The sequence below is a fragment of the Cnephaeus nilssonii genome (assembly GCF_951640355.1).
Source record: "Cnephaeus nilssonii genome assembly, chromosome: 13".
NCBI classification, from domain to species: domain Eukaryota; kingdom Metazoa; phylum Chordata; class Mammalia; order Chiroptera; family Vespertilionidae; genus Cnephaeus; species Cnephaeus nilssonii.
In genome coordinates this window covers 70,918,368-70,933,355 of record NC_137084.1, presented here as the reverse complement: position 1 = coordinate 70,933,355, position 14,988 = coordinate 70,918,368, and the positions used below count along the sequence as shown (strand labels likewise).

Below are 14,988 nucleotides of genomic sequence, written 5' to 3'. Positions count from 1 at the left end.
TATTATTTTATAATTTTGTATATGATACACATTTTTTAACTTTTTTTAACAAGGAATATCTTTGTTTTCCAATAAACATTGGCAGTAATAGATACAAAGATGTTGCAAAGATCACATTCCTTTAAAACATCTTGCAAAACAGAGTTTATATTTGCTAATCCTTATTTTAGAAACAATAGTACACTTTTAAAAAAATATATATGTTTTTATTGCTCTCAGAGTGGAAGGGAGAGGGAAGGAGAGATAGAAACATCAATGATAAGAGAGAATAATCAATTGGCTGCCTTCTGCACACCCCCTACTGGGGATCAAGCCCACAACCCAAGCATGTGCCCTGACCAGGATTCAAACTGTGACCTCCTGGTTCATGGGTGATTGGTCAATTACTGAGCCATCTGGGCGGGTCAACAAGAATACACTTTTAAAATCTTTAATCCTGTTTATTTTCACCAAAACTTACCCTGTATGTATGTACATGCTTATTTATTTTGAATTTTATCAATTGCCAAGATTTACTTTATATTTTTCTGATATTTTTGCCTATAGCTGATTCAGTTAATATAAAAATTTTGAATGCCGGTGCTTGGTCAAGAAGCTCTGAGAAAGTCTTTGTCTCACTTCCTACTGAACTGGAGGATTTGATACCTGAAGTAGAAGAATTCTATAAAAAAAATCATAGTGGTAGAAAATTACATTGGCATCATCTCATGTCAAATGGAATTGTAAGTAGATGTGTTAGTTAAGATATTGGTTTGACTCAAAGTGGCAGGACTCCAAATAAGAGTTGTTTAAACATGATAGGTTTGCTTCTCACATATAAAAGTCTGAGCAGGAGTAATAGATCTCCTCCATGAACTTGTTAGGGACATAGGCTTCTAATTATATCCCTTCCTTAAGATATTGATCCTTACTACGTAGTAAGGATCGTATGATCCTTACTACGTCTTTCAGCACAACAGAAAGATGAGGGTATATGTTCATTTAAGGGCAACTTCTAGAAGTTTCCCCCATCATTTCCACTTGTATCTCATAGGCCAGAACTCAGTCATATAGCTGCATTTTGTTCCAGGGAAAGTTGGGAGATAAGCCTTTATTCTGGGCAGTCATTGAGGTCTGTTAAAAATTTTAATGCCATGTAAGAAAGGAAAGAATGGATATTGGAAGGCAGCTACCAGTGTTTTCCATATATAATCTCACGTAAGAGATACTATAGTAGATAGATGGTAATCATTATGAAGAGAGTCTTAGTTTTAAATAATTGTATTATCTGTTATGTTATAGATAACATTTAAGAATGAAGTAGGTCAATATGATTTGGAGGTAACAACGTTTCAGCTGGCTGTGTTGTTTGCATGGAACCAAAGACCCAGAGAGAAAATCAGCTTTGAAAATCTAAAACTCGCAACTGAACTCCCTGATGCTGAGCTTAGAAGGACTTTATGGGTTTGTTTTTTATTTTTAAAATTTTATCCTGTCACATAGCAGAAAATGTGTTGATTGCTTGTAATAAATTTATGAATTCATAACAATTTCAAATGAATTTTAACCAAGAAAAATACATTTTAATGAGGCATTTATAGAAAAAAATAAATTAAAAATAAACAAGTTACTATAATGGAGAAAGGTAGAAAAAGGAGAAAACGATTGAGTTGGTAGTTAAATAGTACCTGTGAGGAGTGTGACCAAAGATTTCATTATGAGAATGTGTTTAAAGATCTATGACCAAAAATCTAAGAATTAGACAACTTTGGTTTTTCTGTGGCCTTATAAAATGTACTCATTAGCCTCCTACTCAACTACATTTTATCCCTACTCCATAGACATCTTAAAAGTTCCAAAATAAATTATTACCTAGAGAGAAAGCTGGTATATAACTGGCAAGTGGTGTTTGGGTCATGAATGACCAGTCCCTCTAGTTTCTATTGTATTGTAAAGGGAACATGTATTGCTTCCTCATAACCTACTCGTTTCTCCTCATTCTCTCTGTTCTCATTATACATTTACATTATATTCACGGAGGTACCAAATAAAAGGTTGAATTATATAATCTTTTCTCACCTCTATTGGGCATGGTGGAGAATTGATCTTAGTATTTAATACTGTTCATAGGTGCTAATTGTTTTCTCTCTATCCTTCATAGTCTTTAGTAGCTTTCCCAAAGCTCAAACGGCAAGTTTTATTGTACGAACCTCAAGTCAACTCACCCAAAGACTTTACCGAAGGTACCCTCTTCTCAGTGAACCAGGAATTCAGTTTAATGTAAGGTTTATGTTGGTTGATCTAAAACAAAAATGCCTTGTTTGAATTTTGATATTTAAAACACACCTGTATACTCCATCATTCTAGAGCAGCGATTTTCAACCTTTTTCATCTCATGGCACACGTAAACTAGTTACTAAAATTTTGCAGCATACCAAAAAATATATTTTTGCCAATCTGACACAAAAAAAGTATAGTTTTGATTTATTCACATCAGATGGCTATTGTTGTGTTGTAGTCATTTTTTATTTGGCAATCTACAGGAAAAGAGGTCAGTGCCCCTGACTAAATAGTCCGGTATAGTATTGTATGCTTTAAAAATTCTTGTGGCACACTGGTTGAAAAAACTTCTGCTCTAGAATATGCCAGTGAGCTGTTTATTAAACATGAATGAACTAGAGATGTTTATTTCTTTTTTTAAAATTTAAATTCTTTATTGTTTATAGTATTACATATGTCTCCTTTTTCCCCCACTGATCTCTCCCCAGCCACTCCCACCCCCCAGCACATGTTCTCACCCCCCTACTGTCTCTGTCCATTGAGATGTTTATTTCTTTACATATTTTTCATGGATACATTTTTGTGTCTGACTTTATACTGTATTGCTTTTCAACTTTAAAGTAAATCGTCCTTTTGCATTTTAAAGCAGCTTTATGCACACAAAGCATTTTTTTTTCCCCTTAAGATTTAGTTAGGCTCTGGCTGGGTAGTTCAGTTGGTTAGAGCACCGTCCCAATATGTCAATGTTGCAGGTTCGATCCCCAGTCAGGACACATACAAGAATCAACCAATAAATGCATGCATAAATAAGTGGAACAACAAATCTCTCTCTCTCTTTCTCTCTCTCTCTCTCTCTCCCTCTCTCCCCCTACCCCCCCTTCTCTTTCTCTCCTTACCTCCTTCCCCTCTCTCTCCCTTCCTCTCTTCCTGAAATCAGTCAATAAATAAAAGTTTTTCAAAAGTTCCAGTTAGAAGATAATGTGGCCTGGCCGGCATGGCTCAGTAGTTGAGCATGGACCTATGAACCAGGAAGTCACAGTTCGATTCCTGGTCAGGGCACATGCCTGGATTGCGGGCTTGATCCCCAGTAGGGGGCATGCAGGAGGCAGCCCATCAATGATTCTTTCTCATAGTTGATGTTTCTATCTCTCTCTCCCTCTCCCTTCCTCTCTGAAATAAAAAATATATCTACACTAATAAAAGAGAAATATGCAAATTGACCGTACCTCCACGACACCCACCAGCTAATCAGGAGTGGGTATGCAAATTAACCCAACAAAGATTGTGGGTTAATTTGCATATGCAGGTGCGGAGCGACAACTGAAGACTGAAGAGGCTTGGCTTCTGCACTGTGGCCGGAGTGAAGGCGTGGGTCCCAGGTGCCGGAATAAAACCAGTGCCGGCAGCCAGGGGAAGGAAGACCTATTGCACGAATCTTGTTGCAACAGGCCTCTAGTATACATATATATGCTGAATTATAACATATATGTCTTCAAATATCTAATCGCATTCATGGCAATGTAAATTATATTAACTTTGTTATTACAGGGAGTGTTAACAGAGTCTTTATTGTGTTTGAGTGAAATCATAGGGTTTATTTTAGATAAAGCTATGTATGTTGGTTATTTGTTACTTGTCCTTTAAACAATTCTAGATATTAATTTTTAAAATATTTCTAACTCTTTTCTCTCAGACCTTGTTGCTATATGATGTTTACAAGGCCTCTCACTGTAAAATAATTTGATTCAATGTTTCTTTATAGAAAAAATGCAAAAGTTCAAAAAAGGGGTAAAATCAACTTGATTGGACGCTTGCAGCTCACTACAGAAAGAATGAGAGAAGAAGAGAATGAAGGAATAGTTCAACTACGAATACTAAGAACCCAGGTTTGTAATATTAAGATAGAATGTCTAAAATTTTTTAAACTTTGGCCTTTTGATGTTGTTGTTTAATTCTTCAAGCATTTTTTTAAATTTAAAAGCATGTAGGTATTCAACCTTTTTGTAAGAAAGACCTAATTTTCGTTTTACTGGAATTTAAAAATCGTATTGAGATGTTGTCTATCTGCCCTGGCCAGTGTTGCTCAGTAGTTAGAGCATTGGCCTGGGCACCAAAGGGTCTTGGATTCGATTCAAGGGCATGTGCCTAGGTTACAGGTTTGATCCCCAACGTGTGCCTCTCTTTATCTTTCTCTTTCTTTCTTTTTCCCTCTCTCCCCCTCTTTCCCTCTCCTCCATTCTATCTAAAAGCAATGGAAAAATATCCTCAGGTAAGGATTAACAAAAAGAAAAGGAGAAAAAGAGATGTCTGTATGGTAGATTCTGTAGGTTGTGCCAAACCTTGGTTTTAGGTTCTGTCTTCATTTGACCACACCTGATTAAATGTATCTCAGCAAGAAATTACAATTCTGGGATTGATATATTTACATTTTTATTTGACTTCTAATTCCATTGTAATATGAAATTAGGGAACATTTTTAAAAACATTTTAAAGCTAGGATTATGATACCTTCTGAACATAATAAAGAATACCTATTACAAGCTAATATGCAACCATTATAACTTTAGAAATAGATCTAGTAAAACCAACTATGCCACTTTTACAATTTTTACTTAGTATTATTTGAAACAACTGGCCAATGCAATGAGAAAAGGTTAATTTTTTTTCTTTATTGATTGAGTTATTACATATGTGTCTTTATCCCCCATTGCCCCCCCCCACTCTCCCCCCCCTCATGCCCTCACCCCCCTTGTGTCTGTGTCCACTGGTTAGGCTTATATGCATGCATACAAGTCCTTTGGTTGATCTCTCCCCCTTACCCCCACCCACCCCTACCTTCCCTCTGAGGTTTGACGAAGTTTAAATTTTTTGTTACTTAGAGATCATATAATATGATAAAGGAGTAAAGATGAATAAATGAAAATTGCATTTCTATTTATCAATAAACATTTTAAAACATGAGGTAAAGTAAAGAAGAAATCATAAAATTCATAGGCATTTCTTTAAAAAGTAGTGTTTAGTATCTTATATGAAGAGAGTGAACCTTTACTGAGATTGAAAAGAAAATGTGAATAAAGAGATCATGCTCTTTTTGTTACTAAAAATTTTTAGTGAAGTGTAATTTACCTATAACAGAATGTACCTCTCAAAGTATAGTTTTCAGTGAGTTTTCATAAATGTACACTGAGTGGCCAGATTATTATGATCTCTGAACGCATAATAATCTGGCCACTGAGTGTGTGTATGTGTGTGTGTGTGTGTGTGTGTGTGTGTGTGTGTGTGTGTGTGTGTATTAGAGTCCCGGTGCATGAATTCGTGCATGGGTGGGGTCTGACCAGCCTGGCCAGGGGGGAGGGGACATGGGCGGTTGGCCGGCCTACCTGCTGGTCGAACTCTTGGTCGAGGGGACAATTTGCATATTAGCCTTTTATTATATAGGATATACACTGAGTGGCCAGATTATTATGCGTTCAGAGATCATAATAATATGGCCACTCAGTGTATATACCTGTATGACCATCATCTCAATTAAAATACAGAACATTTTGACCAGTTGGTGTGACTCAGTTGGATGAGCATCATTCCATAAACCAGGAGGTCTCATTTCGATTCCCAATTGGGGCACATGCCCAGGTTGTGGGCTCAATCCCAATGAGGGGTGTATGGGAGGCAGCAGATCAATGTTTCTCAGTCACTGATGTTTCTGTCTTTGTCTCACTCTCCCTTCCTCTCTCTGAAATCAATAAAACATATATTTTTTAATTTAATAAATTTTTATTGTTCAGATTATTACAATTGTTTCTTTTTCCCCCCCATAGCTCCCCTCCACCCGGTTCTCACCCCACCCTCTGCCCTTACCTCCCCCGCACTGTCCTCATCCATAGGTGTACGATTTTTGTCCAGTCTCTTCCCATACCCCCCACACAGACACCCCCTTCCCCCTGAGAATTATCAATCCACTCCCATTCTATACCCCTGATTCTATTATATTCACCAGTTTATTCTGTTCCTCAGATTTTTGATTCACTTGATTTTTAGATTCACTTGTTGATAGATATGTATTTGTTGTTCATAATTTTTATCTTTACCTTTTTCTTCTTCTTCCTCTTAAAGAATACCTTTCAGCCAGTTTTGTTCAGCGGTTAGAGCATCGGCACTTGGACTGACGGGTCCTAGGTTTGATTTTGGTCAAAAGCATGTACCTCGATTGCAGGCTTGATCTCTGCCCCCGTCGAGGTGCATGCAGGAAGCAACCGATCTCGATGTTTCTCTGTCTCTCCCGCTCCCTTCCACTCTCTCTAAAAATCAATGGAGCCCTCGCTTGTTTGGCTCAGTGGATAGAGCATAGGCCTACAAACTAAAGGATCCCAGGTTCGATTCTGGTCCAGGGCACATGCCCGGATTGCAGGGCGCATGCAGGAAGCAGCTGATCAATGATTCTCTCTCATCATTGATGTTTCTATCTCTCTCCCTCTCCCTTCTTCTCTGAAATCAATAAAAATATATATATTTTAAATCAATGGAAAAATATATCCGCAGGTGAGGGTTAACAAAAAAAATATCTACAAAACTATGACAAGCAGATTAATTGAAGAAAATAACTCAGAAATAAATACCCTGTATAAGTACAGACACACTTTACAATAAAGGAAATAATTTCCATGGCCAATGAAAAGGGAATGGATTATTCAAGAACAAGTTTTGGGAAATTTTACTTTTTGGAGAAAAATTATGATACATTTCTAGTTTATGGTGACACCAGAATAGATAAATTTCAGATGGATTAGAATTGAGATGTATAATGGGATGGCAAATATAATCTTATTATTAGATGTGCAGAGAAAATGGAGGTTTGGAGGGGTAATGGGGAAATAAGGACACATATGTAACACCTTAATCAATAAAGAATTTTTTTTAATGGAGGGTTTGTTTTTGTTTTTTGGGTTCTTTTTTTTTTTTTTTTTTTTTTTTGTCTTAAACTGATCCAGAGTTGTACCCAGTCTAGTAACCTAAGCTGTTCCTTGCTGAGACTTTCCTATTTCTCCCTGGTCCAATTCCACCCATTTGCATTATTTGCTATTTTCACAAATGGCATCTGGATGTATTGAGGGTGAAAGGAATTCATTTGACTTTGTAGTGACAGTGAAGGGGTTGTCATATTTATAAGTTGTGAGAGTGTCATGGCAGCTATGGAGTGCTTTATCTGTCAGATGGGAATTTGCCATCTACTGTTGATGTCTGTAGCAGAGGAACTAGGATTTGTTCTTTTTGCAGTTGGTAAGGACCACATAGCCACTTCCCTGCGCTCACTGCCATCCTCTGCTCTTACTGAGCTCTTGAGCTCTCTAAGACTGTGCCACATCTTCAGTGTGGCCCGTAGCCTACATGGCACATTGTCATATCATCCGCTGCTGCAGGATCACTCTCTCCTGCCCTGTGGCAGGTTCATTAACTCTAAACCCTGTGTCATGTGGGAATGGAGAAGGGTTCAGGAGTGCAGATTATTCCCATCATATCATACCATTCTTCTAGTGACCACCAGCATATTAAATGGGGACCAGCCACTGGCTAGTGTGGCTCAGTCGGTTGGGTGTGGTCCCATGCACTTAAAGGCTGCCCTTTCGATTCCTGGTCAGGGCACGTGCCCAGGTTTTAGGCTCAGTCCCCTGTAGGGGTGTGCTGGAGGTAGCCCATCGATGTTTGCTCTCACATCAGTGTTTCTCTGTCCTGCTCCCTTCCCCTCTCTCTAAAAATAAATTTATTAAGTATTTTTTTAAAATATTTTTATTGATTTCAGTTTTCATCTTAACTTCTTTATCACAACCACCATCTTACCACTACCAAATCTAGAAGGGAGAAATTGGGACATTTACAATTGTTCTCTTCCTCCCTGGTTTCTGTAGTCCTCAAATGCTTAAAGGGACAGACTTTCCCGCTTTCTTCTTTCTGTGTAGACCCTTGTCATAAACCTCCTGGTCAGGAGCCTGGCCTCTGGATATATTGAGAATGTGAAGAATTCACTTGATCTCTAAGTAACAGTGTAGGAATTAAACCATCAAGGAAAATATTTAATAAATTGACATAGATAAAAATGTTTACTCCTGCTGAAACCGGTTTGGCTCAGTGGATAGAGCGTCGGCCTGCGGACTCAAGGGTCCCAGGTTCGATTCCGGTCAAGGGCATGTACCTTGGTTGCGGGCACATCCCCAGTAGGGGGGGTGTAAGAGGCAGCTGATCGATGTTTCTCTCTCATCGATGTTTCTAACTCTCTATCCCTCTCTCTTCCTCCCTGTAAAAAAATCAATAAAATATATTTTTTTTAAAAATGCTTACTCCTGAAGAAATCGAAAAAGATTTAGTTGAATCGGTACAAATTGAAGATAATATTTATAACAAATATGATTTATTAATCTGATAAATATGTAAATCATAGTAATTATTGATGTCTTAAAACAGACACCAACTAGCCTCTCTTACTACATAAAGAAATAACTGAATGCAAGGGAAGAAGTATGTGTAAGGGTTTTGTTGTATCTTAATTGACTTTTAAAAATACATTTTTATTGATTTCAGAGAGGAAGGGAGAGGGAGAGATAAAATCGTCAATGATGAAAAAGAATCATTGATCAGCTGCCTCCTCACACCCCACACTTGGGATCAAGCTCACAACCCAGGCATGTACCCTGACCAGGATATTGAACCATGACCTCCTGGTTCATGGGTCGACATTCAACCACTGAGCCACGCCAGCCGGGCTCTTAATTGATTTTTAACACAATACTGGATTGTATACATATTGTGCTCACAGGTAATATAAATTTTTAAAATGTACATAGTGTGGAAAAAGGAATGAAAGGAATTGGCCAAAACATTAAGTCTGGTTTTCTTTCAGCCGAGAGATTATAGATAATTTTGCTTTTCCCTGTTTTTCAAAATGTCTATAATTGGATTATCTTTTACAGTGAGCATAAAAAATATATTTATATTTGTTAAGAAAAGGATACTAGCCCTGACCGGTTTGGCTCAGTGGATAGAGTGCTGGCCTGCGGACTGAAAGGTCCCAGGTTCGATTCCGGTCAAGGGCATGTACCTTGGTTGCGGGCACATCCCCAGTGGTAGGTGTGCAGGAGGCAGCTGATCGATGTTTCTCTCTCATCGATGTTCCTAACTCTCTATCCCTCTCCCTTCCTCTCTGTAAAAAATCAATAAAATATATTTTTTTTTAAAAAAGGATACTGGTCTCAATGTTAATCTCCTAGTATAGTAATTTTTCAACCTTTTTTTATCTCATGACACACACAAACTAATTAGTAAATATCTGCAACACACCAAAAAGTTTATTTTATACCGATCTGACAAAAAAAAATAGGTATAATTTTGACTGATTTACAAAAAAATAGTAATAATAATAATTACCTACCCTTTTTGTTCCAAAGTGACTTTTAAAAAAAATAAGTGCCTATACTTGTACATAAGGATTTCTAGACACAACCTTATTATGCGACGTGACAAATAGGATGCAACTCTATTATGTGACTTATTTAATTATGTTTTAAAACAGGGCATACACACCACATGGCTGTTGTTAATTTGACAGTCTAAGAGAAAAGAGGTCGGTGCCCCTGGCTAAATAGTCAGGTATTGCATGTTTTAAAAATTCTTGCGGCATACTGTGGCACACTGGTTGAAAATCACTGTCTTAGTGATTATTTATCATTTGGATAGATGTTGGATAGAGGATAATATACATAAGAAGTCATTTTTTGTTTACGTTTACTTAAAATAATCTAATTATTCTCTTTCATTTTTATTTTTTGTTTTAGGAGGCTATCATACAAATAATGAAGATGAGAAAGAAAATTAGTAATGCTCAGCTGCAGACTGAATTAGTAGAAATTTTGAAAAACATGTTCTTGCCACAAAAGAAAATGATAAAAGAGCAAATAGAATGGCTAATAGAGCACAAATACATCAGAAGAGATGAATCTGATATCAACACTTTCATTTATATGGCATAATTTTGAACATCATGGACAATATTAAGAACTCAAATTTTGGAGTGCTTGGGCAGAAAGTTGCAACAGTTTGTGCTGAAGGTTTATTTGGACTTTGATTACATAAATATTAAAATCTCTGCCTTACCTAACAAAACAACTATATTTTGCCAACCACATTAGTTAGCATGATGGCATTCCCTTCATGTCACACACTCTTTAACAGCATGCTCTTTTGTGGGAGACACTTGCATTCATGAAGAGCCCTTTATGAACTTTTAAAGGAAATTTGACTTATACCCACCAGAAGAAATACAGTTGGGAAGGGTGAGGGTGGGATTCTTACTGCTTTATTTTCTCCTTTTTCCTCTCTTTCAAAAATGTACTTGCACAAGGAAGGATCTTCAGATATTTGTGCACTGAAAAATGCTGTTATGTGTTGTTTTTAAAATGCAATTAAAACTAGAAATAGCACTCTTGGTTTCTTTTGATCAAAAGAGTGAGCTGGTCTACACAACATTGGGAGAGGGCAGATGTAGGTGAGGAGATAAGTATTTAATAAGTATCACATTATTTGTTCAAACACTGCTTCAGTATAATAACTGGATTTTAATGGTGACCTAAAAATGGTATTAAATTTTTCCAACTTACAAACGTTGGCTTTCTTTAATCAAGAGACTGCCGTTTTAGTTGTTTGTTTTTTAATGATAAGGAGTATTTTTTATTTTATATGGCTGGAGAGCTTGTTTTGGAAAAGTGAAGCTGATATTAATTGCTTCTTCAATTGTTTGAAACATGTATGGAGGTAGGGAGGTCATTTTGATTACAGAGTCAAAATAGCAAAGTTAAGTGTGTTTACTAATACACTTAATATATATACTATATATACCTAATATTTGTTATGCCATATCCAAATTCATTAAAAACAAAGCAGAAATTTCCTGCTATCATATAATGCAGTTATATAACTGATCCCTTTATCTGTAGCATGGAAATATTTTGGTATTTTAGTCTCTTGATTAGGGATTTGTAGCCTCAGGTTTCCTGATAGGAAGGCATTCTGCTTTAAACAAGTAATAAGTACCAGTTACCTACGAGGAAGAGAGAAATCACAACATAGGAAAGACCTGAAAAGCATAAGTAAAAGTGTTGCAATCTTAATATGAACAGTAAACTTGCCAAATATATGTACATATATATTTATATATTTGAAAAATAAACATTTTTTAAATGTTCAGAAGGCAACTCTTACCTTGTTCCTCTTAGTCAATCCAAAGTAGCAACTTACTAGTTGCTGGTAACCGAATATCCAGAGGAGTGAAGATTCCGTACTTAAGGACATGAGCAACTTAAAAAGAGAAAAACTCCCCATTGGGAAAGTATGGCTCAACGTGGATTTTTATTCATTATGATACACGTTTCAAATTTTCTTGCAAATTATTTTACTTTTTGTTTGATATTGAGTAAAAATTTTTAACATGATTTTGAAGCCAGTTGGCTATGGTGTGCTGGAGCATTGAAGGGCTTACAAGCATTATCGCAGAGTGATTTCAGGAGCAATTCATGGAATCTGCCCCAACCCCAAGAGGCTTTGCAAGCTGCCTGATGAAGGAAAGCTGATTTAAAACATTTAAGGTTTTGCTGATTATAGTCAAATGCCTGTTCTGAAACTCATAGGAAATTGGAATTTTGTTTCTAATTTTAAATCTTATACATGAGTTCTAAGATAGCATATGTCAATTATTAGAACAAGTCTATTGTGAAGAGTTAATTTAGTGCTCATCATTTTCTCTAATTAAATGACTGCTAACAATGGACAAATTCTTTAAGAATTGTAATAATTGTGGTCCTCATGTTTAGCAAATAGTTTGCTCTTGGCATATTTGCTTATCCAATACAAGAATGCCAAAGGAAGGAAATATTACAGGCCATTTTTCAAAGTTGAAGATTTATTGTTTTAAATTATAATTGTTCTCAGAACTTTTTTGTAATTTCTAATCATTTTGGTGATTTAAGAGTGAGAGCCATGATGTTTTGATTTAATAAAGGCAAATTTAATGCAAAAGTGGGTAACTCATAGCAAACTTTTCTATTAAATTTTATAAATTTTTAATAGCTAATTATGTCCTAACTGTATTTTGGGGGATAGAACAGCAGTAAATACTGTACACTCACAGCTTTCATCATTTTTTTTGTTACGTACACAAAAATTCAACTACTCTTTGGTGTTTATGAAAACCATTCAGTTGACAAGGTGCCTATACCATTACTGAATTTTCTTTAAATATGTTTCGACAATAGATTTGCTAATTTAAATAAAAAATAATCTGAAGAAAAAGAACCATTTACCAGCAATTTGCTAAATACTTAATCACAGTTGTATCTTTATCAGGTCCCTTTTCTATAATGTGCACTTAAAATTAGTGCTGTCTGAGCAGGAATGAAACCTGACATAGTTAAGGGGAAAAATATATACCTTTTTTTTTTTTCCATGACTAGTATGGCAATAGGACTCTTCACAGGTCAATTTAAGCTTCACACATTCATCTAACTTAGAGATGGAGCCATCTCGGAAATGTAACCTTTGTTACCATCCCATTGCCAGAGTAAATAGACGTGAAAAAAACTTCAAAGTAAAATATAGAACAATTTTAATACTTACAATGAGGTAAATATTAAACCATTACTGTTTCAATGATTTAATGAAGATCTTAAAAAACATCTGAAGTCTTCCAATTTTTACATTTATTGGAGGGGGTCTCTGCATTCTGTCAACCTATTTAAGTCTCTTACTTTGTGCATAAGTGTTGAAATCTCCAAAAATGAAATGTTAGCTTTTTATTTTTACTTCCTATTAAATTTAATGCAAAATATGACCGTAGCTTAAAAGTATTATGCATTATTTGCAGTAGGATTTCATTAGCCCTGCTCAAAGGGCAAATTTTAAAAATTCAATTTGGGTGAAAGATTTGCTAGTTTTCCAGAAAGATTTGCTATCGTAAACTCAAGCTGTTTTTTCTATTTTCATGTAAATGACTGGAATGCTATCTTACAAACTCTTCCAAGGTCATGTTTGTGAAATAAACATTACATGAAAGCTTTCCTGTCATCTACACTATCTGTGTCGCCTGGAGTGTTGAACAAATCTGAGTTCCTAAGTTGTAATCTATCCGTATATGGTATGTACGATTTTGAATGTGTGCCACTACATACTGAGGTGATAACGCTGTACAATTTTAAATAGTAGCAGTTTCTGTATGCAGTAGGCTGAAATATTTTGATGAACTGCTTAATTTTTGGATTTTATTTTTTAAGTTGTATAATTTATTTTCTTGCAAAATAAAAATGTAATATAAAAGCTTTCACCTACCCAGAAAATGTTGATGTTCTACTGTAAAATAGTTTCTGAGTTTAATTAAAAATTTTATAATAGGTATATTTATGTATTTCATGGAGAAATAGTAAATCTCAGCCAGCCTTAGGAATCAGAAGTATGAAGAGTAACCCACTTATTTTTTTTTTTTCAGACTTCAAATTCTAGTTCAGAATGAAAGCTATCAGGAATGTAGCTTTTCCATTGATGCTAGCATATGGCCCTCATGCCTCAAAAATTCTGAACCTGAAAGTGATTAATGCATTCATTCATCAGTTAATAGGCCTTGTCATAACATTTAAATTTCATATCAGATCAAATTTTAAAATATAAAATAATATATATGAAAATTTGTAAATATTTAAGTTTTGAAGCTATAGTTTAGTAATAAGGTTATGAAAATGGACCATGTCTTTGTCATTGGCTGCTATAACAACGTATAAAAACTGGGTGGCTTGTAAGCAACAAATTTATTTCCCACAGTTCTGCAGGCTGGAAGTCCAAGATCAGGGAGCCATCATGTTTGATTCTGGTGAACAGCCTCTTCCAGGTCACAGACTGCTGACTTCTCGATGTACCCTCACATCCTCACATGGCAGAAAGAGGTCTTTATAAGGGCACTAATCCCACCCATGAGGACTCCACCCTCATGACCTAATTACCACCCAAAGCAAAGGCCCCACCCATCCCCCTAATAACATCACATTGGATTAGGCTTCAATATATGACTTTAAGGGAGACAGATAATTCATAGCACTTCATAATGACCCTACACTAAACCATAGACTTTAACTGGGATTGTGTGTGTGGTGGGGTAGGAGGGTTGACTTGAAATGAAGACAGAAAAGTATGTTGTGAGTATAAGATTCATCAGAACCTAGATTTACCATTAAGCTTCGGGGCTCTTTACTTGCACAGGCCCTGGGAAGGGCCGAAGGGATTTTGTATTTGTATATTTTTCTCAGAGTCCCCAAAATATCAGAAGTTGAATGCAGTCCTGATAACTCTCAATGCAAAAAAGAAACTTCCTGGCACATAGTGGGCACATAATGCTGATCGAATGAATGAGAGCATGTGTGCTTGAGAACAGAGTAGAGTTCAATGTTTTAAGCTTTAAATGGGGAAACTATTTTATAGTTGCTCATTCTAGGCTATAAAATGTGGACTTTGTCACTAAACTGTTTTGACCAATGGACAGCCTGGAGCAGGGGTCTTAGACTGTTGTGGAATTGCAGACGTTTATGAGCATCTGATTCAAGAAAAGACATGCATATAAAAGATATAAACAATTCTGTGTATAAATTTTAAGTGTTCCAACAGCCAACATTAAAAACCTTTTAGAGTGAGATTCTAGAGTGAGGA

The 14,988-nt window shown here is 36.0% G+C and overlaps 1 protein-coding gene across 2 annotated transcripts in view; it reads left to right on the top strand.

Moving 5' to 3' along the window:
• The window catches only part of CUL5 (cullin 5), a 101,264-nt gene extending 87,648 nt beyond the window's left edge, over positions 1 to 13,616 (top strand). For both annotated transcript variants that reach the window (XM_079787351.1, XM_079787352.1), the window contains 5 exons: positions 547 to 722; positions 1,282 to 1,443; positions 2,141 to 2,259; positions 4,022 to 4,145; positions 10,083 to 13,616. In XM_079787351.1, the coding sequence (XP_079643477.1) occupies positions 547 to 722; positions 1,282 to 1,443; positions 2,141 to 2,259; positions 4,022 to 4,145; positions 10,083 to 10,277 (776 nt within the window). In that variant the 3' untranslated portion in view covers positions 10,278 to 13,616. The remainder of the gene's footprint in view (positions 1 to 546; positions 723 to 1,281; positions 1,444 to 2,140; positions 2,260 to 4,021; positions 4,146 to 10,082) is intronic.
• The last annotated feature ends 1,372 nt before the right edge of the window (positions 13,617 to 14,988 follow it).